This window comes from Xenopus laevis, chromosome 2S, assembly GCF_017654675.1.
Source record: "Xenopus laevis strain J_2021 chromosome 2S, Xenopus_laevis_v10.1, whole genome shotgun sequence".
NCBI classification, from domain to species: domain Eukaryota; kingdom Metazoa; phylum Chordata; class Amphibia; order Anura; family Pipidae; genus Xenopus; species Xenopus laevis.
In genome coordinates, this window is record NC_054374.1 from 78,977,792 (window position 1) to 79,004,936 (window position 27,145).

General features: G+C 38.3%; 1 protein-coding gene across 4 annotated transcripts in view; it reads left to right on the forward strand.

Moving 5' to 3' along the window:
- The window catches only part of adgrb2.S (adhesion G protein-coupled receptor B2 S homeolog), a 267,855-nt gene that overhangs the window by 203,827 nt on the left and 36,883 nt on the right, over positions 1 to 27,145 (forward strand). For all 4 annotated transcript variants that reach the window (XM_041584020.1, XM_018249567.2, XM_041584022.1 and 1 more), the window contains 7 exons: positions 12,612 to 12,806; positions 15,386 to 15,454; positions 18,605 to 18,713; positions 19,489 to 19,635; positions 19,879 to 20,057; positions 23,450 to 23,493; positions 26,555 to 26,681. In XM_041584020.1, the coding sequence (XP_041439954.1) occupies positions 12,612 to 12,806; positions 15,386 to 15,454; positions 18,605 to 18,713; positions 19,489 to 19,635; positions 19,879 to 20,057; positions 23,450 to 23,493; positions 26,555 to 26,681 (870 nt within the window). The remainder of the gene's footprint in view (positions 1 to 12,611; positions 12,807 to 15,385; positions 15,455 to 18,604; positions 18,714 to 19,488; positions 19,636 to 19,878; positions 20,058 to 23,449; positions 23,494 to 26,554; positions 26,682 to 27,145) is intronic.

The following is a 27,145-nucleotide window of genomic DNA, read 5'->3' on the forward strand; positions in this document are numbered from 1 at the left end:
TTTAGAAGTTCAGTATGTTTATATCCTTTTTCTTTAAACTTTTCCACCATTTTATCAGACTCTTGCTTGTATAGATCGTCATTAGATGTAATGCGTCTAATTCTGGCAAACTGTACCTGTACTAATAATATGTAACAATCCTGCACTGTCCTTTCCCAAAATAATTATGCATTAGTTCCCTGACAGTGGGGGGAGGGGGGGGGGTCAAGTTCAACCACAGATATCTGATATCTAATATAGAAAGCAAACATAGTTACGTCGGCTTTATATACTGTGAGTATGGAGCAACACTCTATTAAATTCACTTGGGCTGGACAAGGCTAAGGGGCACATTTACTAAGCGCGAGTGAAGGATTCGAATGAAAAAAACTTTGAATTTCAAAGTATTTTTTTTTGGGTGCTTCGATTCGAACTAAAAATCGTTTGACTATTCGACCATTCGACAGTCGAAGTACTGTCTCTTTAAAAAATAATTTGACTACATACTTCGGCAGTTTAGACCTACCGAGGTACAATGTTAACCTATGGGGACCTTCCCCAGCACTTTTCTTACATTTTTCTGATCGAAGAAAAATCCCTCGATCGGTCGCTTAAAATCGTTCGATTCGAAGGATTTTATCGTTTGATCGAACAATTTTTACTCTGACCGATCGAAGGATTTGCGCTAAATCCTTCGATATTCGAATTCGAAGGATTTAACTTCGAGGGTTGAATTCGAGGGTTTATTAACCCTTGAAATTCGACCCTAGATAAATGTGCCTCTAAATGTAATTTTCTGTGTCCTGAATAATCTATGTTCTTCGTATGTCTCTGTATAGGTATAGCATTCCTTATCCATAAATTTAAAAGCACAGGATTACGGGAAGGCCATTTCCTATAGAGCCTGTTATAAGCAAATAATTCTCATCTTTTAAAAATGGCTTCCTTTTTTCGCGGTAAAAATAAAACAGAAGATTGTACTTGGTCCTAAATAAGCTTCAAGAATACATATTGGAGGCACAACAATCCTGTTGGGTTTATTTATTTTTTTAATGATTTTTAGCAGATTTAGGGGCCCATTCACTAAAATCGAGTGAAGGATTAGAGGAAAATAGAGGAAAAAAAATTTGATTTTCGAATGTTTTTTTTGTCTATTTTGACCATCGAATTGGCTACTTCGACCTTCGACTACGACCTTCTACTTCGAATCGAACGATTCAAACTAAAAATCGTTAGAATATTTGACCATTCGATAATCGAAGTACTGTCTCTTTAAAAATTTCTTCGACCCCCTAGTTCGCCACCTAAAACCTACCGAGGCCAATGTTAGTCTATGGGGAAGGTCCCCATAGGCTTGCCAAGGTTTTTCTGATCGAAGGATAATCCTTTGATCGATGGATTTGAAGGATTTAATCGTTCGATCGAACGAATTGCACAAAATCCTTCGACTTCGATATTCAAAGTTGAAGGATTTTAATTCGTCAGTCGAATATCGAGGGTTAATTAACCCTCGATATTCGACCCTTGATCTGCCCCATAATGTATGGTGATCCAAATTACAAATAGATGCCTTTTCCAGAAAGTGCCAGGTCCCAAGCATAATACCTTCTAAACCTGTAAAAATACAATTTAGCAGGGATATGTGGGTGTATTAAGTAAATTAATTTGAAAAGGTCCCATGCATAATCATGTGTAATCTGTAAAGATAATTTTTTGCACAGAATCAGAATCTCTTTAAATTTGTTTCGGCAAAGGGGCTAGTTCCCATTTGGCCCTTTAATTGTGTGCTTTGTTCTTGATTTTATGTTTTTTAGTTGTGGTTTCTTTTCACGGCTTTAATCATGTAGCTCAAGTTGGACTTGGAAGATAATCATCATGTAGCATAAAGGGGTGTTTGTTGGAGAAAATGCTTTTTTGTATTACTTTGATGTTGGCAGCATATAAAAAGTTTTACTTCTAAATTGCTGCTACTCCTAAAGCATTTTTTGTACTTTTCTCTTTCTCTGTCTATTTTGAGCAATTCTCATATAATTTCTCTGCTCAGGGCTGGGAAGTACCATCAAGGCCATTTTGCTATAGCCTTCCTTACCCCTGATTTCATGAGCTTTTCTTTATCTCCTTTACAATCTTAGCAACCAATAAGTTGTTTGCACTTAAACGGGTGACCAGTAAATGCTTATTGGTTGTTGTAGGTGATCAGATCTTAAAATTTGCAGCTTTTATTACACGTATGCAGGAAGTTCAAGTCGCAGGTGGTAATGTAATAAATGGTCTTATGTTTCGCTGGCGTAAAAAATATTTTTCACCGTCAATAACAGCCCCCGGCGTCAAAAACAATGGACGCTGGCGTCAAAAATTGACGCCGACATCATAAACGAGACACCGGCGCTGTTTCGCAAATTTTTCGCCGTTTCGCAAATTCACCCATCACTACTGGTTAGTTAATTGATTGCTATGGTTTACTAGATGTGGGCAAACTTAAGGGGCAGATTTATCAAGGGTCGAATTTCAAAGAAATGGGAGGTTTTTTTTAACTCCCATAACTTCGAAATTCGAAGAAAAAAAAGATAAACCAAAATTTATTTAAAAAATCAATTTTTTTTTTTCTGCGAGTGAATAGGCTGTATTCGAATCATACAAACCAAAGTTTTACCGCATTTGATTGAATTCAAATTGAAGGATTTGCCCTAAATGGCTAAAACAGCAATTCGGCAGGTTTAAGATGGTGAATGGTCAAAGTCTAAGTTTTAAAGAGACAGTGTATGATAAATTTCGATATTAGAATAGTCACATTTTTTTCAAATTTGAATCAAATTTTCGCCTATTCGATAGCTGAAGTACACAAAAATAGCTTGAAATTCGTTTTTTTTACTTCGAATTTTCAATTCAACCCTTGATAAATCTGCCCCTTGCATTACATTACCCCTTAAGGGTGTAATGAAAAAAACATCAACAAAAGTTCAAGTTCTCGTTACCATTCAATGGCATTTAATGGACACCTGTTAAAAACAAATCTCTTATTGGTGTGGTGGCTATGGCATTTTAAACCCCTTGCAAACTTTGCAACTTTCATTACATTCTGTGTGAGCAAATGTAATTTTTTTTTCTCAAAATGTTCCCACATTGCCATGTTGCCGGAGCAACCTAATTACATAAGTCACATCTTAAGGTGCATCCTAATACCCTTAATACTCAGCACATGTTAACAATGTATACAGTATGGCACAATAATACATTGTTAACATGTGCTGAGTATTAAGAACTGTTGCACTAAAAAATAAAGAAAACACGGTATTGTAGTTACCAGGTAAGTAACAACAAGTAACAAGGAAACCACCTCTCTCAAAGTTGCTGAGATGTCCTTCTTTAGCAGTGGAGAGAACTAAAGCTAAACAAAGAAATAGAATAGAAATGCTGCTGTCGGTTACTGAGTTTAGGGATATATAGAATATAAAAATCTCACTATAAGGCTTGTTATTAATTATTTCAGATCCATATTGCATGGCAGCTCAGAAACCAATGCATTCTGCATTACGTAAATATGTAATAACTCCAGTAGCATCAGCTTCTAAGACAGACAAACTTATTTTGCTGCTTGATAATTTGCAAGTGAACCTAAGCTTAGCTTTTTAACAGCCGCTAAAACCAGCATGTGCAGTGTTACTTATATTCCAAGATGGTTCTATTCTTTACATTATTCCAAGATGGTGACCCTATATTAAATAGTCTCTGTGCCATCCTGCTGGAAATTCTGGGGGTATTTATACATGAAATTGTCACTGTGCCATCTATGTCATCTTGGTATGAGTTCTGGGGTATTTATAAATGAAATAATCTCTGTGGCATCCTACTATGAGTTCTGGGGCATGTATACATGAAATTGCCACTGTGTGATCCCTCTGTGCCATCCTACTATGAGTTCTGTGGGGGTAGTTCTACATGGAATTGCCACTCTGGCATCCTGCTATGAGTTCTGGGGGTATACCAGAAAATACAAATTTTAAGATCTTAGTGCAAGTTAATACAGAGACTGGTCCGATTGCATCTTGGAGTCAAGAAGGAATTTTTTGGAATTGCTGCTTCTCTATATGTCCTTGGGTTACCCCACAGTCTCTGCAGGTTATGTACTTTGGGTGCCAGAATCCCTTTCCTCACATGGTATAATGTGCTTGTAGTGACAACACCCACTGCTCTCAGTTTAAATTGTAGTTGTGGTGTCAATACCTACCCCCTGCCTGCAGTGCCAGCCCCTCTCTCTAAATAATGTGCTAACAGTGCCAGTTTCTGTTGCCATACACAGTAATGTTTTTGGGAAGTAGGAGCCACTTCTCTAATCATATATATGATGATATGCTGATTCTATTAGCCACTTCTCTGTCGGTATAATGAGCTGGAGGGGAAATTTACAGTGTTTCCATGATAGTGAGTGCCACTAAATCATACTACAAATCAACAGTCTCCTAACACCCTTGAATATATTATGGTTTTTGCAGCACCTGCCATATAAGTGTGCACTTCAAAATGCAATTCAATAACAGGCAGGCACCACTCCGGAACACCAATCATTAAAAAAGTTTCTTTATTTTACATTAGGTCTAAAAGATAAAGCCTTACGCGTTTCGTGTCATCCAGGGCCACTTAATCATAGTATCCCTGGATGACACAAAACGCGTAAGGCGTTTTAGACATAATGTAAAATAAAGAAACTTTTTTTTTCATATTTAAACTTTGGCTCTTTGATTCTACTATTTTTACGATTGGTGTTCCAGAGTGGTGCCTGCCTGTTATCGAATTACTGTGAATTACTCCCCTGTGCTGAAGGTCTGGGGCATGAGCACCCGGACCCACTTTGGAAAGCGGTAAGATTATCCTGATGATCCTATTGATTCATGCTTTTCATGGTTTTTCAGATATATGTATACTTCAAAATGCAACTCTGAAAAAACTAAATTCACAAAACGTTTTCTCTTTCTCAAAAAAAACCGAAAATTAATTTATCTGGTATATAGCTTTTCAGCAGAAATGTAGTAACTGTCAACTTACTGCATTTATAATCTGAATATCATGCTGTCCTGGGTTATCAATGTTGCCCTCAATGCTACGGTTTGTATTTCCTGAAAATTCTGTGAAAGCACATGTAAAATAGGTGAAGTTGAAGGGGCGTCATCATAAAAAGTGGGCATGACCAAAAATTTACAGTGGCACCGCCAGTCCTTCTCTTTCTGCCCCCCCAGCCCAAAACATCCTCTGCTGCCTATGGTTTCTCGTAATCATCATCATCATGCATTCATTCTCTATCTCTTCCTGTTTCTTTTGTTTGCTACTTTATTTACTGTCCTCTAGACTTCTTTTCTTCTGCTTTAAAGCCTTCTTCCTCTCTCATATGACTTTGTCTCTCTTTTTAGCTAAAGCTCCATGAATGCTTCGCATAGCTTCAATCCCATTCCCCAGCTCCACATTATTTCATAGTATAATGATCCAGTTAGGAGGAGAGGATGAGTTTTAGTAGCATTCCTTCAGTTCATTACAGATCTCTAGATAAAACAAGATCAGTTCCCTGTTATGTTACGGGATGGAAGCAAATCTTTGCTCTTTCCTAATGACTGCTCAAAACAATATGTCAGCTTCACAGCTCAAGTACTTACCCCTGCCAGAATGGGGGGTCTGTGCACAGGGATCCCTATTATCATTAAACACCCATTAGTTCTGGCGACATGTTGGCATGGATGCCATGCGTAGGAGAACAGTAATCAGGATTTAGTTTCCTGGCTGTTCATTCCTGCGCACACACCAATTAGCTTCTCATTATCAGGGACAGCCACAAGAGCTGCATCTTGGCCCTCTCCTTGCTTCGCTACCCACCTCCAGGCAAGGGAAAGGTCAATGTCACCAACATGTCCCAGTTGATCACATCCCGAGAGTTAATCAACCCTTGTAATGGTTATTGTGGAAACAGGAATATGTGTGATCTGCATAATATTGTAATCTAGAAGCACAATACAGACCCTTTGCTGACCAAATGTTGTTATTTTTTCTTTTGACTGCAGCTAAATAGATTTTTGTGATTGTTTATCTCCATACCAGATCCATGCTGAAGATATTTGGCACCCACAGCAAAACATATATAGGAAGGGAATAGGGAGACAAGGAGCTGCTATAGTTTATTGGATCTCCACCCCCCAAAATGGTTGTGCCCTAGGCAGGTGCCTCTGCTGCCTATTCATAGTTCCAGTCCAATTACTACAGACATGAATAAGAAATTCCAGAAATATATCTCTTCTGTCATTACAATTTGATTTATAGCTGATTGTATAGCACATGCAAAAATTGCTTAATAGCAACTGTCAGGTTACAAGAGGTTTTCGTCCTATAGGCATTTAGAAATCCACAAATAGTGATGAGCACAATTTTTCACTGCGTTTCTCCTCATAATTGATGCCCATATACTTTAATGGGTGAAAAAAGTTGTCGCCTGTCAAAAACAAAATTGACGTGCGAGACAAAAAACATTTGATGCCCATAGACTTTAATGCATTTTTGGAAATTATTGCCATTTCGCGAATTTTTGCTAAAGCAAAACCGGTCAGATTTGCCCGTCTTTATGACATTTGATCTCTGATTATTTCCATCAGTGGTGTAACTACTCTGTAGTTGTAAGAATCCACACTCGCTCCCAGGTAAGATGCAAGCCAGTGGGCGGGTGGGAAGGGGCGGGTACTAGTTCCTGTATGTGCTGGTGACGCCTCTGAAGAATTTTTTCAGGGGAGCCTGGGGCCACTTATGTATGACACTTATCTCCACATACAGTATGTATTAAAACCATTGTATTCTAATAAATGTATCTGTTATGAGGGCCCTAAACAGTTTACACTTGACTTTAGACTTGACTTGAGGTTGGTCACATTTAAATTAACTTTTAAATAGATGTAGAAAATGATGTTCTGAGACAATTTGTGATTGGTTTTCATTTAATTATTTGTGGTTTTTGAGTTATTTAGCTTTTCATTCAGCAGCTCTCCAGTTTGCACTTTCAGCAATCTGGTTGCAAGTGTCTAAATTACCCTAGCAACCATGCATTGATTTGAATCAGAGACTGGAATATGAATAGGAGAGGGCCTGAATAGAAACATAAGTAATACAATGTAGCAGTATCAATAAATGTGTAGCCTTACAGAGCATTTGCTTTTTATATGGGGTCAGTGACCCCCATTTGAAAGCTGGAAAGAGTCAAAATAAGAAGTCAAATCATTCAAAAACTATAAAAAAAAAATGATTGCAGATTAGAAAGTTTAAAATTAGCCATGGCTGGGGCAGGTATTACAAATTTACTGGCAATGTAGTTGCCGGTAAATTTGTAATACCCTTAACAAAAGCCCCTGGCCTGCCCCCAATCCGCGACCACCATCACGCTATGTGGCTCCACCCCCTTTTACATCACTGCCCGCCCATTTTACATCACAGCCCACCCCTTTTACATCACAGCCCACCCCTTTTGTTCCTCCCCCCACCACCGGCCGGTAGAAATTTTCTGAAAAGTTGGTAACCCTAGGTAGAGTTTGATTTACCAATGTGATCCAGTTTTGTACTGTGGGGGGTTTGGGATCCATCCATGTCATTGCAATTGTTTTCTTAGCATAGTATAGGAGTGTTCGATATCTGGTTGTGGCATGATTAGTGTTTATGATTTCATCTAAGACTCCTAGTATGCACACCTGTGGCGTTAGCAACTTAGGAAAGTCTAATTTTTCTGCTAAGAGATTCATCACTTCAGTCCAAAACTTGGCTACCAGTGGACAGGACCGGGCCATGTGCCAAAAGTTTGCCCCTTTCACCAGGATTGTGTCCCATGGACTTTAGTCATACAGGGGTGAGATAGAACTGGTGGAGCCATTTAAACTGGATTAATTTATCCCATATAAAGTATAGTTAGTAATAATTTATGTCTGGTTGGTCACATTTAAATTAACTTTTAAATAGATGTAGAAAATGATGTTCTGAGACAATTTGTGATTGGTTTTCATTTTAATTATTTGTGTTTTTTGAGTTATTTAGCTTTTTATTCAGCAGCTCTCCAGTTTGTACTTTCAGCAATCTGGTTGCAAGTGTCTAAATTACCCTAGCAACCATGCATTGATTTGAATCAGAGATTGGAATATGAATAGGAGAGGGCCTGAATAGAAACATAAGTAATAAAATGTAGCAGTATCAATAAATGTGTAGCCTTACAGAGCATTTGCTTTTTATATGGGGTCAGTGACCCCCATTTGAAAGCTGGAAAGAGTCAAAATAAGAAGTCAAATCATTCAGAAACTATAAAAAAAATTATTGCAGATAGATAGATAGATAGATAGATGATAGATAGATAGATAGATAGATAGATAGATAGATAGATAGATATAAAGTTTAAAATTAGCCATGGCCGGGGCAGGTATTACAAATTTACCGGCAATGTAGTTGCCGGTAAATTTGTAATACCCTTAACAAAAGCCCCTGGCCTGCCCCCAATCTGCGACCACCATCACCATTACGGATTAATTTATCCCATCATCACCATTACGGATTAATTTATCCCATATAAAGTATAGTTAGTAATAATTTATGTCTGTTGCCTCATCCCAGTCCTCTTCTGTGAGGTCTGAGATGTCAGTTAGCCATTTCCGATGTGCTGTCTGGAAGTGTGAGGGGGTTGTTTGCATCAAAGTTTTATATAATGTTGACTTAGTTAGGGTAGGAGAACTTAGTACTATTTCAAATTGGGGCTGGGATGTTTGTACATCCATTCGACCAAATTGTGTTTGGAAGACCTGCCTGAGTTGAAAGTACCTAAAGTCAGATAAGTTAGATTCTGTATGAGCTCATATGAGCCAAATGTGGCACCATCTAGCACATCTTGTAAGTGCCTGACCTCCTTTTGGAGCCAATATAGAAAGTCAGGGAATTCTTAGAAATGGGGAACGCGAGAGTTCACCCACAGTGGTACATTAAGTGTTAAGGTTAAAGAATGTTGCGGGTATAGCTTGAGTGCTGGGTTCCAGGTCTTTCTCTGAGTTGTCATAAAGGCTGGAAGTTTCTCATGATCTGTGAGCGCTGTGTATGGAAGGTGCCTAAGACTTCTCGTGACCCCACAGCCAGTACCTGAGGAGTAGTATTGGGGTTGGAGGGGTACCTTGGCTAATATTTTAGGTTTAAATTTTCATTTGGCAGTAATTGAGCACATACTGTATAATAAGGAACTTTGTTCCAAATGTTTACATGCATAAAGATTAACGTAGGTGTAAAAAAATAATTTCCCTTTCTATAGCAGCCCTTTTACAGAGCAAAAAAATAGCATTAATTTATATGTGTACAACCCACACAATACCTAAAAAAATGGCATGTGAATAAAGAAACAGGCGAAAAGCAGCTTGTCATTGCAGTACCATGCCAGCTTGTGAGTACAGAGTAAACCATATACAGGCGATAGAAATAGTGGATTTAAAATTGGTGCATTATTAAGGCTTAGCTGCTGTACAACTCTTGTACTGTAGCTCCTTTAATTTATACAGGCTCTATGCTCCGTACACACCTATGTTCAACAGACAGTAAGTCATTAAAATAGGGTTTACACTGAAAAAGTTTTCTGCCTTTTTTTAATTAAATTAAAATAATCAAATTCATATTTTATGTATAGTATTTGTTATTAAGTGCTAATTGATCATTTGTTTGAGCATTAGGGTCCAAAAACCATGCAAGAGTTCTTAAATTCTTGCACAAGTCCTTCCTTTCGAATACCTCGGCCTCCTGCCAATTCGGTTTTTTTCCCATTGCAAAAAAATTAAAAGCTTGGTGGGTTTTAGGTGCCGTGCTTTAATTTTTTTTTCAAAAACCTGCTCAGGCAAAAAAAAAATTCAAAAAAAGATAAAAGGTACTTTCATCCCAAAGTATATATATCAGCAGTAAGCAAGTCTGCAGTTGTCTTTAGGGAGCACCATTTACTCTATATTAGTTGGCACTATGCTTGTTTAGGATGGCTGTCGTTGCACCCTTGAAAATGCCTTGCATTAAAAACAGGTGTTTAGAGAAGTAGTATCATGAAAATTAAGAACGTTGTTCCCTATATATTGTCCCCTACAGAGATGTGGAGAATGGATTATGTTTCCAGAATATTCCAGAATATTTTAATTACAGCTACCATGTTCCTGCCAATCACTGCCAGGGGCACAGTACTGGGGGGGGGAAGGGGTCTGCAGCCGAGCCCTGAACTGAGGACTCCTAAACTATCCACCTTGCAGTGATCCTCACAGGAGGTACCAGATAAAATGGTGTGCGTCGTTTCCATAGTTCAGAATGAGCCCATAGTTTGACTTTGACTTGTCTATCCTGTGACATCAGCAACAGATAATTATAGCTACATAGTTTATTTGTGGATTTCTTTAAATTTCAACAAACAGAGCACATTCAGTTAAACCTTGGGGTAATGTACAGTAATGACAGATGTAAAGTTTTTTTCCTCTAGTAAACCAGAGCAACTGGATAGCTGGTAGCATTTACTGCTCTACTATTTGACAGTCAACATTTAGGTTACTGACCTTAAGTTAGTGTTTTCATTACAATAACCACCCATGAATTAATATTGCGCAATTTGTATTATAATGCTGTGATAAGCATAGAAAGCTTTTGCCTCCTTGGACCAATCATTAACAATTTTTTTTAAAAAAGTATGAGGTAGGTTGGCTCTTGGAAGAATCAAGATGAATGACCTTGAACAGACGGCTCCTTCTCTAGCTTTGCCTAATAGAGAAGTTGACCATATCTGAGATGGCAAATATTCCCTTGCTATTTTAGTCAAAATGGGTGGTGAAGTAGCAACAGGCTGCTTGTGTGAAATGTATCAACTAATGTAGTAAATTGCACCTAAAGTACTGAACTGCCAGACTGAAACAACATTAAACATTAAAATGTGAATTATAGATAAAAAGTCAAAAAATTAGAAATGAAAGCAACCTAAAAATTTTTTTTTGAGGGGCACACACCTGGTTAATTTTCTCAATTATTTGGGTGCACCTCCCGGAGTGTCCTTCCCCACTGGAATACAGGAATCAGAGACGAAATGGGCAGCACTCCAAGATAAAGTTAAAAAATTGCCTGTATTTACCAACATATATTGATGTAGATCTGTGCCAATGTTAAAAACAGACAGAGCCAAGAGAAAAGCTAAAAAACTGTTTTGTATTTAAAAAAGCAATGACGATCAGATTGGAAAGCAAATTTTTCTTTGTCTTTTGTTCGGCATGATATCAATTTTAATATTGAAATATAGTCTACCATGCCAAGGCTCGGGGGCCTTTACATACATTGGAAACAGGCTGGCTACTATTTATACAGTTTGAAAAGCATTTAAGCCCCTCCATTGCTTGTTTCTTCTGGGTTATCAGAATAAATTGCTCTGCTCAAAAGTAACAGACTGTTCATGTCATGAGATGTCAAAGCTATCAGTTTGCTGGAAAGGTCACAAAGCAATTTAAGAAATTTAGAACCCTTTAAGAGTTTAGATATTTTACATAGATTCCTAGTAAAACGTCTCTCTTTTAAATACTGTGGATTTTATCCATTACAGACATATAGCAATAAAACTAGAAGTTACAGGCCTCCCTGACAGCATGGAATTAGGGTGCATGACAGTGCCTCATTTCTCTCAGAAGCAATCTCTTATCTGCAGACACAGTTTATTCAGAAGAACAGAAAAACACTGCCAGTCAGAAGTTGCTTAAGAACATGGAATTAAGAGTTTATGAGTGGTCTGGATCTGGCCAGCATCTGCCATAAGCAGTGCCTCTCCCTTTCAAATGTATAGGAAGCAGCTACAGACAGGAAAGGGGATTTTCTTTGTCATGTTTCTTCTTAGGAGTCCACAGAACTAAAAAACCCCATATTTCATTATTTATGGGATATGCATAACTCTTGCCCTTCTTTAGTGACTCATCCAGCTTTAATGTTTATAGCATACAGTGATAGCATGAACCTGTTCTGAATTGCAAATAAAATGAGCAGATATTGGGAAGGCTAAGGCTGAGAGTACTCCCAAGGAATTCCTGTATGTGCTTGAACTCCAGCTGTGGACACTTCAAGAAGATGTGGCCCACTGGCAATCATGGTGGTGAAATTATGAACCACGTCCTAGGAGCTTTTGTCTACTCCACCTAGAATTACACCAAGCATTTTTAATAATAGTCCTTTAGACATGTTATTTGTTGCATTCAAAAATGCAGTTATAGGAAGTTACAATTTGTATGCATGGGTACATTTGTAGCAGTTTTGTGGGGGGTTTTTTCCATCATAAAGCATAGCTTTCTGATTTTCAAAAGAACACTATTTGTGTCTGAGATTAAACTGTAGTCAGAAGAATTGTATAGCGGTTCTAACTCATATGGATATACAAATACTATGAATATATACAAATATGGAACAAAGATACATTAAGTTCACAATGCAGAATAACATACAGTACAATATGTGTTAATTAAAGGAACTACACTGTATCTTTACTGCTCAATGTGAACTTACAGTAAGATTAGTCTTAGGCTACATTAGGCTACACTAGATACATTGATATATTTCTTAGATGTGAGTCAAATGTGTCTGTTTTCTTTCAGCTTCGGGAACATCTAGCAAAAGGTCAGCGCTTGTTGGCAGGACAGGGAATGTCCCAAGTTGTCCGGAGCATGCTGGATTTGGTGTCCAGCAAGAACTATTACAGCGGAGATCTTCTGTTCTGTGTTGACATTTTACGCAATGTGACTGACACTTACAAGAGAGCAACATACATCCCGTCTTTTGAGGACATTCAGGTAATTTGACATTCCAAATTTGTGAAAATAATTTGTAGGGTAGGGTATAGGGAACTTCCAACCCCCAAAAGGTATTTATGGATTTTATCTACATCAATCAAATCCAAGCTTCATCCATCCAGTTTATAGTCTAACGGGCCGATTTAATAAACCATTGCTTTTTTTGATCAACATTTTGGCGCTAAAAACCCAAAAAAGACGCAGGATTTATTTAAAAACAAAACTGAATCCAAAAATACTCTATCTAAAACCTGGCCAAAACATGTAGAAGTCAATTGAGGATCTCCCTTTTACAGCCGGAAGATCTTTCTTTGATTTGTGGTTTTAGAGGTTTTCGGGTGTTTTTTGATGCTGACTTTTGTGTGACAAAATGAAAAAGTCGTAGTTATTGAAGTTGCAGTTTTTGGAACTTTTCCAATTTGTGCTTTTTCAGTTCCGATTTTTTAATACGTTTCATGATAATTGTGGTCTTAGAGAAAGTGAATTTAGCTGTGGTTTCAAAAACCTATAAAACTGTTGAGAAATAGGCCTACAAAACTCCTTGATCTTTTGCCCTTTCTGCCAGCTACTCTTGGATAAGTAAAGGACAATAGATCCTGCAGCCATTTAGAAGGGAAGGTATACAATACACTATTTAAAGAATCTTGTCAGCCCTGCTTTTTATATCGATCTCAGCAGAGACTTCTCTTGGATCATTGGGGCATTGTCATGCCAAAACAAGAAAGGACATTCTTTAAACTGTGGCTAGAAAGTAGAAAGAACTGTCAAAATTGTATTTTTATACTGTATTTGTAAGGTTTGCTTTCAATAGAACCAGGAGCTCAAGTGAAGACCATTATTTTAGCTCCACCAAACTTTTCAGTTGGCATTACATATTCAAGCAGGTAACTTTCTATTGGAAGATGGTGAAGCAAGATAACTAATTACAGGGAACATTTTAACTACTCTAGTAGTGGTATTGGCCTTTGTATCACTGCAGCTGACATGACACTGGGAATTGTTTTGTTATGCTCATAATAAATATTTTCTTCTGACATGTCATTCTTATGCTAATATTGCTTCTAGAGACAGAACTTGGAAATGAGTGCTCCAACACATGACATACAATTTTAGAAGTGGCGTCCAGAAACCTTTGGCCATATTGTATGTCTAGATTGAGTTGCTGATATTTCCAGCACAAGGAAATGGATGGAAATTACTGAAATAATATGATATATGAATGAAGAACATTTACAAAGCAAACTAAAGAAGGTGCTAAGCACTTCAATATGTGTTTTTGAGTGAGATCATTAACTAAGGGCTCTGCAGAAGCATATTGTGTTTGTGCATAATTTATTAACTAGTCCACAGAACTATTATAGGGAGCCCTGTAAATATTGGCCACCAAAGACCTCTCTTTGAGTTCTATGGCATGTCCAGTATATCCTGTTACTGAATGCATACATACATAATAATCTGAGGGTGTTTTCCCCTCCTCATCCCTTTCTTTTCCCCTCATTTTTCTTTTTCTTTGTTTTCCCTGTTGACATATAATTTTAAAATGATGAAAGGCTAATAAAATAGGCTCTATATAATCTATATGGATGTTTTTTTTCTGCAAATAATATGCACCTTAGTAGACAATGAGCCTGTAATAGTTCCAATTTGCACTACCTTTTGTTGCTTTCTCTCTGTCCATTACCTTAACTCTGACTTTCCTTTTCCCTACATATTTCATTGTGTAAGTTCCTTTTTATTCCCTCATCCTTTGTGTATAAGACATGTAATTTAACTGCACATTCTCCAACCTGCTATTTGTTGCCACGCATAGGCCTTGTCCTTGTACAGTGCCTGATCTTCCTCCCTATTTTACTGTACATTGATGCTGGCTAGGGCTTGTAGCTCCATGTGTAACATGCAAACTGAGCCAATAAGTGCTGTCACGGTGAGTTGTAGCACAGGCATAAAAGGCTCTTTTTCTTGTTAACAGAACACATGTTGTGCTTAATGTGATATTATGAGCCAAACACTGTGCTTTTCAGATTTCGTTATTCTCTCACCCTCTTTCTACTGCATTTTCAGTATTGCCTTTACATAACTTCTCTTAATTTTATATGGTATTTTTGAAATTAGCTTCCTTGTCACAAATATATTTCCTTTTTCTAATCCTATAATGAATTAGTCTGCTCTGTTTTTGAAAAACTGTAGTTACATACTGTAAGTATAATCAAATCATTGTACATGTTGTATTACCAGACTCCAAACCAGTTTTATACAGACAAAATGCATAATTCTCCCACCCATTCTTTGCTTTTGTGTCTCCTTGTTTTCTTTATTCTTCTTTCTTTCTTTGCTTTGGCCTCTTTAAGAAGCTTGGAAGTACTACACTGCATAGCCTGTAAAAATGGTCATTCCAAGTCTGCTTTCTAAGCATCTGATTAACCTTTCTCTTACCCAGACTACTCTTTTGTCATCCTTTTTAATAACGTTCTCTTTTATTAGCACCCTGTAATTCTCTGCTCTGGCCTGATCATTCTTCCCTCCCACTTATTTCCCATTACTGCTTCTTCCCATTATAAATGTTTCTATTTTCTCTGCAGAAGTTTTTCCATGCTGTCAGCCACATGCTGGATGCGGAAAATAGAGAGAAGTGGGAGGATGCTCAGCAGGTGGGGAACAGTGACGTTGCGCCAGTTTAGCAATGTGATGTGCTGTGTGTATGAGTGTGACAAGTGGGGGGATAATACACAAGTGTAATGAAAGAATTTAGTCAATACAATTAAGTGCAGGAGAGAATAATCCTCTTACAAGAGGGCACAGAGCCATAAGAAATCTTAAGTTTTACTTAGTCAATGCAAGAGAGTGCCAGAGCAATAAATTTCACACCTAATGCATGAGTTTTCATAAAGAGGAGAAAAAAACATTCTTAAATTACAAAGCTGCACTAGCCCTGTGCAAACATTCTGTGCAGCATTATTCAATTCTAAAAGATAAACTACTTTTCCAACAGAGTTTACGAATGTTAAAAAGAAGTTGGGACGGGTGCCAGGCTCTTTATAGAACATTTCAGATGGCGTAGGACCATATCTATCAACGTGCAAATTGGCCCACTTGCTTATTTGTGAAGCTGCAATGGGGCAGTTTAGGCTACGTGTTTTTAGCTGGCACTAAAGCTTTGCCAGAAAATGCATTAAAATCTGTCTCACTATGCATATATATTAAAAATAATGAATTCAACTTTAAATTCATTTTGAGTTTGATTTGCATCCAGCAAGACAGCAACTTTCAATGTATTCAGCAGGTCATCTCGGAGGTGGTTGAAGAGCAATAGCAATTTTGAATTAAGGAATGGATGATAAACTCTGAACCGGCTTCTAAGCATCTGTTGCTGTAGATTAGTGGGGCTGTGGCTATTGAAACAAACTGATAAACAATGAGTGGTCATATGCTTTAACTTATCCATGGCGTACAGGTATGGGATTCGTTATCCAGAAATCCATTATCCAGAAAGCTCTAAATTACGGGAAGACTTTTTATCCAAATAATCCACATTTTTAAAAGCTATTTCCCTTTTCTCTGTAATAATAAAACAGTACCTTGTACTTGATGCCAACCAAGATATAATTCACCCTTATTGGAGGCAGAAGCAGCCTATTGAGTTTATTTAATGTTTAAATGATTTTCTAGTAGACTTAAGGTATGAAGATCCAAATAATGTGAATATCCATTATCCGGAAAATTTCCAGCGAAATGGCGAAAAAATTTTTGACGCCGGTGTCCGTTTTTTTGATGCCGGCACCCGTTTTTTTACGCTGGCGTCCGTTTTTTCCGACGTCGGTGACAATTTTTTTTTGACGCCGGCAAATTTTCGCCAGAGAATTTTCACGGGCATTTTGCTAATTTATTCAGTGGCGGCGAAACGCGCAAATTCGCCGCGAATTTGCGTCTGGCGAAAGAATTCACCCATCACTAGTGGCAGGTTTCTTTTTTATATTTTTAACACAGTGCTGGGTTTTTTTCTCCTACTAGAAACCTTTAGGGGCAGATTTATCAAGGGTAGAATTTCGAAGTGGAAAAAACGTTGAAATTCGACCATCGAATTGGATTACTGCGACTTCAAATGTCGAAGTTTTTTTGTATCGAATTTGGCCGTTTTCAGGCGAAGGAAAATTCTATGAAATCCTTTGAATCAAACGATTCGAACGATTTCATTGATCGAGCAATCGATTTTCCTTCGACTTCTAAAGATTTAGCCAAATGTTGGCTATGGGTTCTAAAAGGTCCCCATAGGCTAACATAGCAATTCGGCAGGTTTAAGATGGAGAAGTGTCGAATACGAACTTTTTTTAAAGCGACAGTACTTCGATTTTCGAAGTTGAACTTTTTTTTACTTCGAATCAAAGTCGAATTTAGGCCTATTCAATGGTCGAAGTACCCAAAAAATTGTTCGAAATTCGAAGTTTTTAACTTCAAAAATTCACTTCGACCCTTAGTAAATCTGCCCCTTAGTGTAAAAGTACAGGATTGAGAATTAACTGAGCAATGTAGGATTTCCTACACACCTACAAATATGGATAAACACAAATACTCAAGTAAAAAAATACTTTCTGAGGGTAACAACATGTTCCCACAAAGTAATAGAATTTTCATACATTTACAGAATATGCCCCTATATCCAAATGATTAATTCCTCTAGAACTAACAATAGCCAAGGAGAAAGAAAAACCGTTAAATTCTGTGGTTCTTTGTGTCTGTCTGCTCTCTTTTATGCTGCAATACCAAGAGCAATTTGGCATGACTCTCTCGTAATCAGCAGTAATGTGTAAATATATTCATTATATTTGATTCTGCCTAGTAAGTGGGTATTCTAATAGGTATAGTGCAAGGTAGGGCAAGAAGATAGTACAATCAAATAGCTCATGTGAAAGGAAGCTTTAATCCTGCATTTTCAATAACTTAACTGCAGAGATGAAAGAAGTGATTGTGGATGAATACCCCCTCCCCAAGCACAGCACTAAGAAGCCTATGAAAAGCTTGAATGATGTTACAGGATGCTGATGTTGCAGCTGTTAATAGCCAGGTAGTTCTGGGGGCTGAGAGAAAGGTGAAGTTGTGGGTCGGTTTTCTTTTATTCTGATTGTGGCTTATTGATGTCACTGTGTTAATGGAGGGCTTGATCCTTCTATAGAACCTAATGGAGTAAAGGTCCCCATAGACGCGACGATTCTTCTTGCCGAACGACCGATTTTAGGGAAGTCCGACCAATCCTTCGAAATTATCGTGCGGTTAGTGGTATTCGAACGATCGTACATCTTACGATTTTTCGGCCGACATCTGTCGGGAAATTGATCGGCCAGGTCAAAAAATATTTGTCGGCCCCAGTGCAATCTCTCTATGTTTGCAGGGCCAAGCAGGCAGCTCCCCTTTGTTTTCCTGCCAAATTGGTCTTTTTAGTTGATGGTAAATTCATACGATCTTACGATCGTTCTGAGAAGATATTGGTCTCACGATCAGGATCTGATCTTTTAAAAATCTCAACATCTATGGCCAGCTTAAGGACTTAAAGGTAAGATTCTGGGATATAGTTGGGTCACTGGGAAACTTTGTGCTACACTCTAGGTTGCAGTGGGACTCTAGGTTTTCTTTATTTTGCCTTGAAATGAAGGGGAAAGTAGAGGATCACTAATTGTCTCACTATAATATATATATATATATATATATATATATATATATATATATATATATATATATCCCAGATGTAGACTTTTCTAGGGTAATTATGTGTCACTTGTTCAAGCAGCTATCACTCTGTTTTCCAGGTTGCTCCAGGATCAGTCCTTCTGATGAAAGTGCTGGAAGACTATATCCATCTGATTGGAGATGCACTTAAGCCTTTCCAGAGCTCCATCATAGTCACCGAAAACCTGGGTACCACATTTACTGCTTTGATGGGGAAAACTAAAATCTCTGATCATGTCGTACAGATCAGAAAACTGTTAAATAATACTAGGTCATGGTCTAATAAGTGTACACAGCTGTGTGTTAATGTGAGCAAATCCTCAATTGCATTAAATGTAGATGACAGTCCATTAGAAAATAACTTGAATTAAGGCCCCAGGTACCGCAACTGTCTATTTCCTGCATGTTCTATTGAGACAAAAAAACAACATTTCACTAAGACCCAGTGGTTGCAGTGTCTAATCACTGGTCAAAGGCAGGTCAGGGGACCCTAACTGCAAGTACATCTTACCTTATAATGGTTTAGCCTTACTCTTCTGTGTATTCCACAAAATTGCCGGATGACATTGGGCATGAGCCAATTCTAAAATGCATGGCCATAATTTACTGTATGCAATAAAATTGATTTTCACACTTCTGTCTTTGAAATTTTGCACACTTCTATGCTATGTGGAGGCAAAAATGTGAGAACATAAGGAAAGAGTGTTTATATATTCTAAGGTAACTGTACACCTAGGGGAATGTGAGCAGAGCAAAAGAGATTAAATATATAACAGCCAATCTATTGTGCCCGTAAATGTGTTACTACTAAGTAAAGCATAGTAATCACTACAAGAATTTCCTAGCATGCTTGCGCTTAAAGGACGACGAAAGCTTTCTACCGTTGTGATTGAAGAGCTCACTCTTTCTGAGAAAAATGGTGTTGCGTCCAATAATTACATTTGTCTTGCTGTATATTCTACAGTTATCAGCATCCAGAGGGAGCCAGTGTCTGCTGTGTCCAGTGATATCAATTTCCCCATGAAGGGCCGACGTGGGATGAATGATTGGGCCAGGAACTCAGAGGATAAGCTTTTCATCCCTAAGGAGGTGCTTAGCCTACCCCCTACAGGTGAGCATTTCAGCAAGGAGGTATCATACAACTGATGACGCAGGGCCAGATAGGGAGGGCATGGTGCATTCAACCTTTTAGCTTATTTTGGAGTCTGATTACTACAACATATTAAAGGGTAATAATAATATATTACAAAAGGTGGGATTGTGGGGAACAATACATTCTGAGTTGACGAGGAGCTGGGATTGTTTGTAATGCTGATTTCTTCCTATAACATGCTTTCTCTTTACCCAACTACAGAGGCTGAGGATTCTGCATATTTTGTTATTGGGGCAGTATTGTACCGAACTCTTGGGCTTCTCCTTCCCCCTCCTGGGAATTCCTTAGCCATAAGCTCCAAGGTTCTGACTGTCACTGTCCGACCAATGACTAAACCTGCAGAGCAGTTGGTGGTAGTTGAATTGTCACATATCATTAACGTAAGTGCAATTTTACCCTTATATTTTGGTTTGAATAGTGTCATATTGTTCCATCTGTATGTTTTTCATACTACATGCAGTACTGCTCCTACTTCCATGAGATGCTTGTTCTGTCTGTGCTCAAGCCTAATGAATATATAATAAGAGTCCACATTTTGTCTTATGCTGTGGTGCTGTCCTAGGTGTTTAGTTCCATAGGCCAATTATCTACTGTTTCACATGTTTGGGGAGCCAGATTATTATAAATCCAAGATGGCATAAAAAGGGAATATAGATACAGTGTATATTGGGCATGATGGGTACACATCTCTTGGAGGTCTTTGCCATCTTACTTGACTTTGACAGCTGGCTGTTTCTTTACTTACTCCTAGTTCTTATCTTCATGTCTCCAATCTACCATATGTCTTAACCTCTTGAGTTCCAAGCTCTATGCTCCATGTTTCTACTTGTCTGTGATGTTTTAAGTTCAGTAATTCCATGCTTGTGAGGCCCAATGACTCTCTCTGTCCTCAATCATTCATTACCTTTGAACCAAGCTTTTTAATTCCTTTTATTTTGTTCTCTCTCTGACAACATGTGATTTCCAGTGCAGAATCCCTTTGATTATTTGTGCAACCATCTGGATAATTAACTGTGGAACCTTATCTGGGAACTGTTGCTGTGTTAGCGGCTCAGTGCTGCCTGGCGATTACCTATGGGTGGTAGTGACTCATTGACGCCACTGAGTATGCCTGAGTATTTCTGTATCACTCAAGTGACTACTGCTTGCTGGTTCCTTTAAAGTGATAGTTGATTTAGTGACTAGACTGAGTGCTGATGATTCCCTGTGATTACTATTTGTTGAGTTTCCCTTTGAATGTGGCTGTGGATATTGTTTAGTGACTTCAGCATATGCTACTGCATTATTCACTATGTCAGTAGATGATTGTCTCATTTTACTGAATGATGGCCAATCTCTCCCTTTTGGTGACGCTGCAGTTATTGTTCAGTAACTGATGTGTGCTGCTCCGTGAATCGCTTCAACAGAGAGATTCATAATGTGATCTTAAATTAGAGGATTCTCTGAATTGTAGCTTTGCTACAGAGGGGTTAAGCATAAAAAACAACTGTCACTGAGTGTTTATGAGTCACTGATTCATTGTAGGTATTTCTGTAAGTATTATTCAGTGACTTCAGTCCATGCTGCTTTGTAATTCTCCTTTTTATCTGGCTAACTAATTTCATCAAACATATGCCAATTGCTCCCTGTGTTTTCCTGCGTTGCTCAGAGAATCCAATGTCTATAGATTGCATTCAGTTTACTAATTCTGTTCTACTTGGGAATTTTTTTTTGTGATGGTGCTTATCTATTTGGCAATTCTCATGTTTCTTTACTTAGTTCTCCTTATTAACATGTTTTTTTCTTAAAGGGAAAATTTACAACCCCAATTTTTAACATGAGCTTATTCAGATGGGCTTATGTACATAAGATCATGCAGCATAAAGCTTCTGAAAACAGAAGGTGTTTGCTTGCTTGGTGCCATCTACACAGCACTGCTTTAATGTGTGGAGACATGCAAATCACTCATTTAAGTCCCTCTAGCCAACAGCCTAATAGTTCAGAGTCATATCTTGCACACAGTTCTCTGCTTCGCCAAAAGTCCTATATATGGCTCTGAACTATTTCACTGTATATATATATATATATATGCAGGAATAGCGACATTCACAGGACTCTTCTGAAGCTTAACAAATATGATACTTTATTGGAGACTCAACGTTTCGATCCCCCACAGGGATCGTCATCAGGAGAATACTGACCCTGTGGGGGATCGAAACGTTGAGTCTCCAATAAAGTATCACATTTGTTAAGCTTCAGAAGAGTCCTGTGAGTGTCTCTATTCCTGCAGATATACCATTACATGTTTGCTGCCACCAGGCATTTACACAGGAAACGGAGTGCAGCTTTGGGACTTGTATATATATATATATATATATATATATATATATATATATATATATATATATATATATATATATATATATATATATATATATATATATATATATATCTATATCTATATCTGTGCTATGAAACCAGTTTCCAGGTTCTGGATGAATAGTTGGCTAGAGGAACATAAAGGAGTGAGTTGCATGTCTCCGCCCATAATGCTTTATGGGAGAGTTAAACTCAAATTTTTCATATTAAGGCAGTGCTATGTGTATGGCACAAGGCAAGCAAATACCTTCTGTTTGCAAAAGTTGTTAAGATGCATGTTTTGTACGTGAAGGGCTTAATGGCTCCTTCTAGCCCTTCACCCTAACCAGGTTTAGGTACATAATATCATAAACGCTACCTGAATTACATGTTTAATTAAATATATAATTTATTAAATAAATAAATAAAAATTCCACAGACTTAAAAGGGAACATGATAATCTGCACTTACTGGAACACGTTTCCCACTCATCTCAGGCTTATAGTGTAATGCAACCTCCCTACCTGTCTCATTTCCCTCATTTTTCCTTTGGAATCAGGTATGCCAAAACTACATTTCATTTTAGAAGCTCAGATAGTGTTTATGTACCTTTTTCTCATGTGAAAAAGGTTGATCTGTTATATTCAACTGCCTAAATTCCCTGTGTGTAGAATACTGTCTTGGCTTCTTATTTAGATTCCTAATAAAAGAACCATGCTGATCCCTCTGAGGCTTTCCCTGAGGATTATATTTAATTCCCTGCACTATGATAACCTATGGATGCTATGTGAGGCCTGGTCTTTGACTTCCAGCACTACCCTTGGTCGTTATTGTTACTTTGTGACTCCTTACACATCATCAACACTTTTAGGGGCTTATTTGCAGTATAAAGCTGACTTTTTTGGATTAGGGGCAGGGGTGCTGCTGCCACGAGTTTAGAATCTTGGTTTAGAAGGCAAAAAGACTCTCCTGGTAAATTTAAGAGTGGAATTTCTGGTAATTCAACTTGATTTAATTGCTAAAACTTGAAATTCGGCTCTTCTAGTGCAAAGAGTGCAATTGCTTTCTCTGTACTAGCAATGCAGCTCCCCTTTGGTCCCGCTCCTCAGCAAAAAGGTAAGCACTGGTGAGAGAGGGGAGACTGACGCCTCAGACTGCAAGAGGCAAATCGCCCCTGATTAGAGGTATAAAACAAGAGTATAATTTCAGATATTTATCTGATGCAAAAACAGCAAAAAAAAAAAACAGTGATAGCTCCGGCTCGTTATAATGGATTATTAACAAGGTTCCTATGTTAATTCATGTATGGGAAACTACAACATAACTTCATAACCATGTAATTTTAACAACATTTTAAATGTATATGTTTAAACTGTGCTTATAACTGTATGATAAATGTTTTACTCTTATAAGACCTACCATCTCACCCCAACAGGAAACCTCCAGCCCGCAGTGTGCAGTATGGGATTACACCAAAAGGTCAGTAATCTGCGAAACCCTTGTCATTGTACCACCGATCCACTTGGCTGTATGCAATGTCATTTTAAATTAAGCAACACAATAAGCAATTAATTGTATCAAACCCTTGTGGGCCTTCCATAACAGGACGGTTATCACATTTCCTTGCAGTATAATCAGGCATGCACCTTTCATCTTTCAAGGGATTAATTCTGGAGTGAAAATACCCAAACTGACAATTTTTGGGTGTAACAAAGCAATGTTAAAGGCCACAATTCTGCATGTGATGTCTCTATTAATAAAGAATCATGGAAATAAGAGCTAAATTTGGAAGCAGCTTTAAGTAAGCATTTTCTGTTACCAGCCCATAATCAAGGCCTTAAAGTGTTGCATAAAAAGAGTGCTCGTTTTTAAGGCGATTACAATAAACCTTTTTATGCTAACGGATGTTATATAAGCTAATTAAGATCAAAACCAGCCAATATGATTATGGTAATTATTATTCCTTTATTCCTGCAATGTTTAAAAAGCTGTAGCATCTGTAGCTAGGTGCTGGAACTGAAATCCGAAAGAGCTCAGCTCAGGAGCCAGTCCAAAATATATAGTGGTGAAACCTGGCATCTGTTTCATGACTTGAGCACCTGATTGAACCATGCACATATCCTGCATGTGTGTGTTTGAGACTCTGCGTGGGTGTGCTTATATACGTACATGGATAATTTTGTATCAATATGTGACTAGCTGTGCGTGGGCATATGGAGATGTATCCTACTCTTGTGTGCTCATATCAGCATGCGGTTACATATAGAATGTAAGTAGATTGTGTCTCTTAACACTTAAGGGTAAATGTATTTGTATTTTTTATTTATTTCAAGTCTATTGTCCCATCTATCCTAAACATATAGTGTTTGATATACAGAATTATGAATTTAAGTAGAAATGTATATACAGTATAAAATATACATACTTAGTACTGAAACATCAGTTCTGCATATCCTCTCTGCCATTTTGAAAGTTAACAGAGAGCATGCTGGGAATTGTAGTTTAAGTAACAGCATCTGCTGAGCAGCCACTTTCATTTCAACATTTGAAGGCGATCATATATCAAAGGGAAAGTTTGATCAATGCACGTTCTCTGCCTCCTGGCTTCACTAATAATTCATGATTTTTAAGCACATACTATTTCAAAAACAGTGTTTTTTCAGAAATAAATCTATGACTATAAAGCTGACAAACGCAATACAACATTAAGGTAAAGCCTGTGTAGGAGTCCAGACTATTTACCTGTGGTTATACTTTTCATAGGCTGGCATCTCTCTGCTTGAATGCATATCTTGGGAAAGGTCTCCTGAGGAAAGCATTGATGTCCCCTGCTGTAGAACACCCTTTTTAAAAGGAGCACTCCTTTGCTCAACATGAGCACAATAAATATTATTTGTGTTGGATATGTATTCTGTCCAGTCTTAAAAATAAATACATATTTTCCTGGTTCTTGTAAAGCAAAACTTTGTGTTTTGCTAAACTAAACCCCAACCCCGCCCAACTAATTCATTAAATCAAATGCTTTTGAGGAGCTTGGTGTGAACAAACCCCTCCATTACCTAATGTCCAACCTTTTCAAGTCCTTGACTTAAGGAGCAGCTTGAAACTGGTGCAAACCTCCAAGTTTTTTGCACATTTGCACCCTATCCTCCACTTTTCTGAATGCCCACCAGTCTTTGCAATCCAAAATGGAAAAAGAGAGGTCTGCATGTACCCCATGAATATAATGCTGCCTATGTTTAGCAGTGTTATATTCATAAGGGGAGGACAAGGGTGGTGGTATATAGGCACCTTATATGGCGATGTATTCCTATAAGGTGCCTTTTTGCACAAGTTAGGAAGCAGCAGAGCAAGATGCAATGGAGCAGCGGAGGCAATGGTGATCAGCCTCCCGTCTGCAGTGGTTGCAGTGTGCCCCAGGTAACCATTCCAACACTGGACCTGAGGTGCTTTTCATAAGAGCAGGTGTAGGTTGCATGACAGAGCTTTCAAATTGGAGAATCATAACTGAAGACATTGTTGCGCATATGTAATCTGCAAACAGTGAATTGACTGTATAGTATGTCTTCCAAACCCTCTGGCCCTCCCATTCCTATAATAACATTCATCTCTGTGCTCCAGTTGCCAGAGTAACTCGCATATGACTGGTCCAATTTCAAGTGATGTATATTCAGCTTGTGCTTTCTCTCTTCCTCCTCCTCCTCCTTTCCCGTGGAGCTGCTGCTGTGAGCATCCTGGTTATAGGGGCTGTGGGAAATTGTACAAATAAGGAAATGGCAAACCTTACCTTGGGCCAACAATCGTAACAGGAGCCATAAAGAAATCATAGTGCTGAAAATACTGAAACCATGTAAAAGCTGTCACTGTGCTGGTATCATTTAAAGCAATATCCAAGGCTGTTTTCTCTGTCAGCCAAAGTGACTTACCTGATGCCTCTGTGTAAGGAGATAAATACTGGAAAACAGACATGCCAATGTTATATTAAAACACAATGAAATCAGCCTGTATGACCATTTCATGACTATTTCTTCCTTTATAAGGATCACTTGTGGCACATCCTGCTCCAGCTTCTCCCTACCCTGCACCACATTTTTTGGGGTTAAGGTTGTTCCCTTGCTTGTTTACCATATCATTCTTTATCCTTTATCAGGTTTTATGTTCATTCCTTGGCATGTTTTGCATGTTCATTTCTCCTGACACCTTCTCCCTTGTTTTACCAACCTTTCTAATTTCCTTTGACACCCCCTCTCTGCTTTTCCCACTGTACCCTCCCTCATCCTGCTCACTATTGTTTCTCCCCCTCGTTTTGTCATTTTCCATCTCCCCCACGCTGATCTTCCCATTGCCTCACTTCTCTCCGTGGGTTTCTCCCACACATTCAAAGAGACACACAAGCACTAGATTCACCAGCACGGAGCTGCAGGCTGGGAATTTGCACCGTCTTGCTGGGTAGCTTAGCATATGAGTCCTGCTTGGGGAGTTTGTGAGCTTTCTTCCTGACTGCTGACTACAATGCTTCTCTGCTTTTTTTGTCCTATAGCGATGCCTCCACTGGGAACTGGGACACAGAAAGCTGTCAAACTTTACCAGCACAGTCATCCCACACTAAATGCCTTTGCGACCAGCTATCCACTTTTGCTATTTTGGCTCAGCTGCCCAAGGAGATGGTGAGTAGAAAGACGTGCGGAATAACTGGCACAAGCCAAAACTCCAAAGTGAAGGTGACTTTGCAAGAACTGGAAGTGTTTTAATTAATGTATGTTCACGGTCATATTGCTAAGGATGCTGCGGAGTTGACATTGCAAAGCAGTAGAGCTGGTGAGAACAGACACTGAGGGAAATACAGTAAGTAGCAAAAGTGAATTTGCCTTTTTTTTTGTAAATAACCTGAGTTTGTCTTTGGGATTATGTGAGCCTATAATATGTCTTTTGTAATTTAAATTGTAACCCTATATTTTGTGCCAACAAATGATTTTCCAGTTCAGATACTGGACTGGAAGCTGACAAATGATGGTGTGATTGAGATCAGGATAACGGAGCCTCTGGTTGGATTTCACTTTTGATCCTTTGTACATGTAGGGCGTACATGTAGGGCATGCTGATCTGTCCTGAATAACTGCTTATGTTTGTG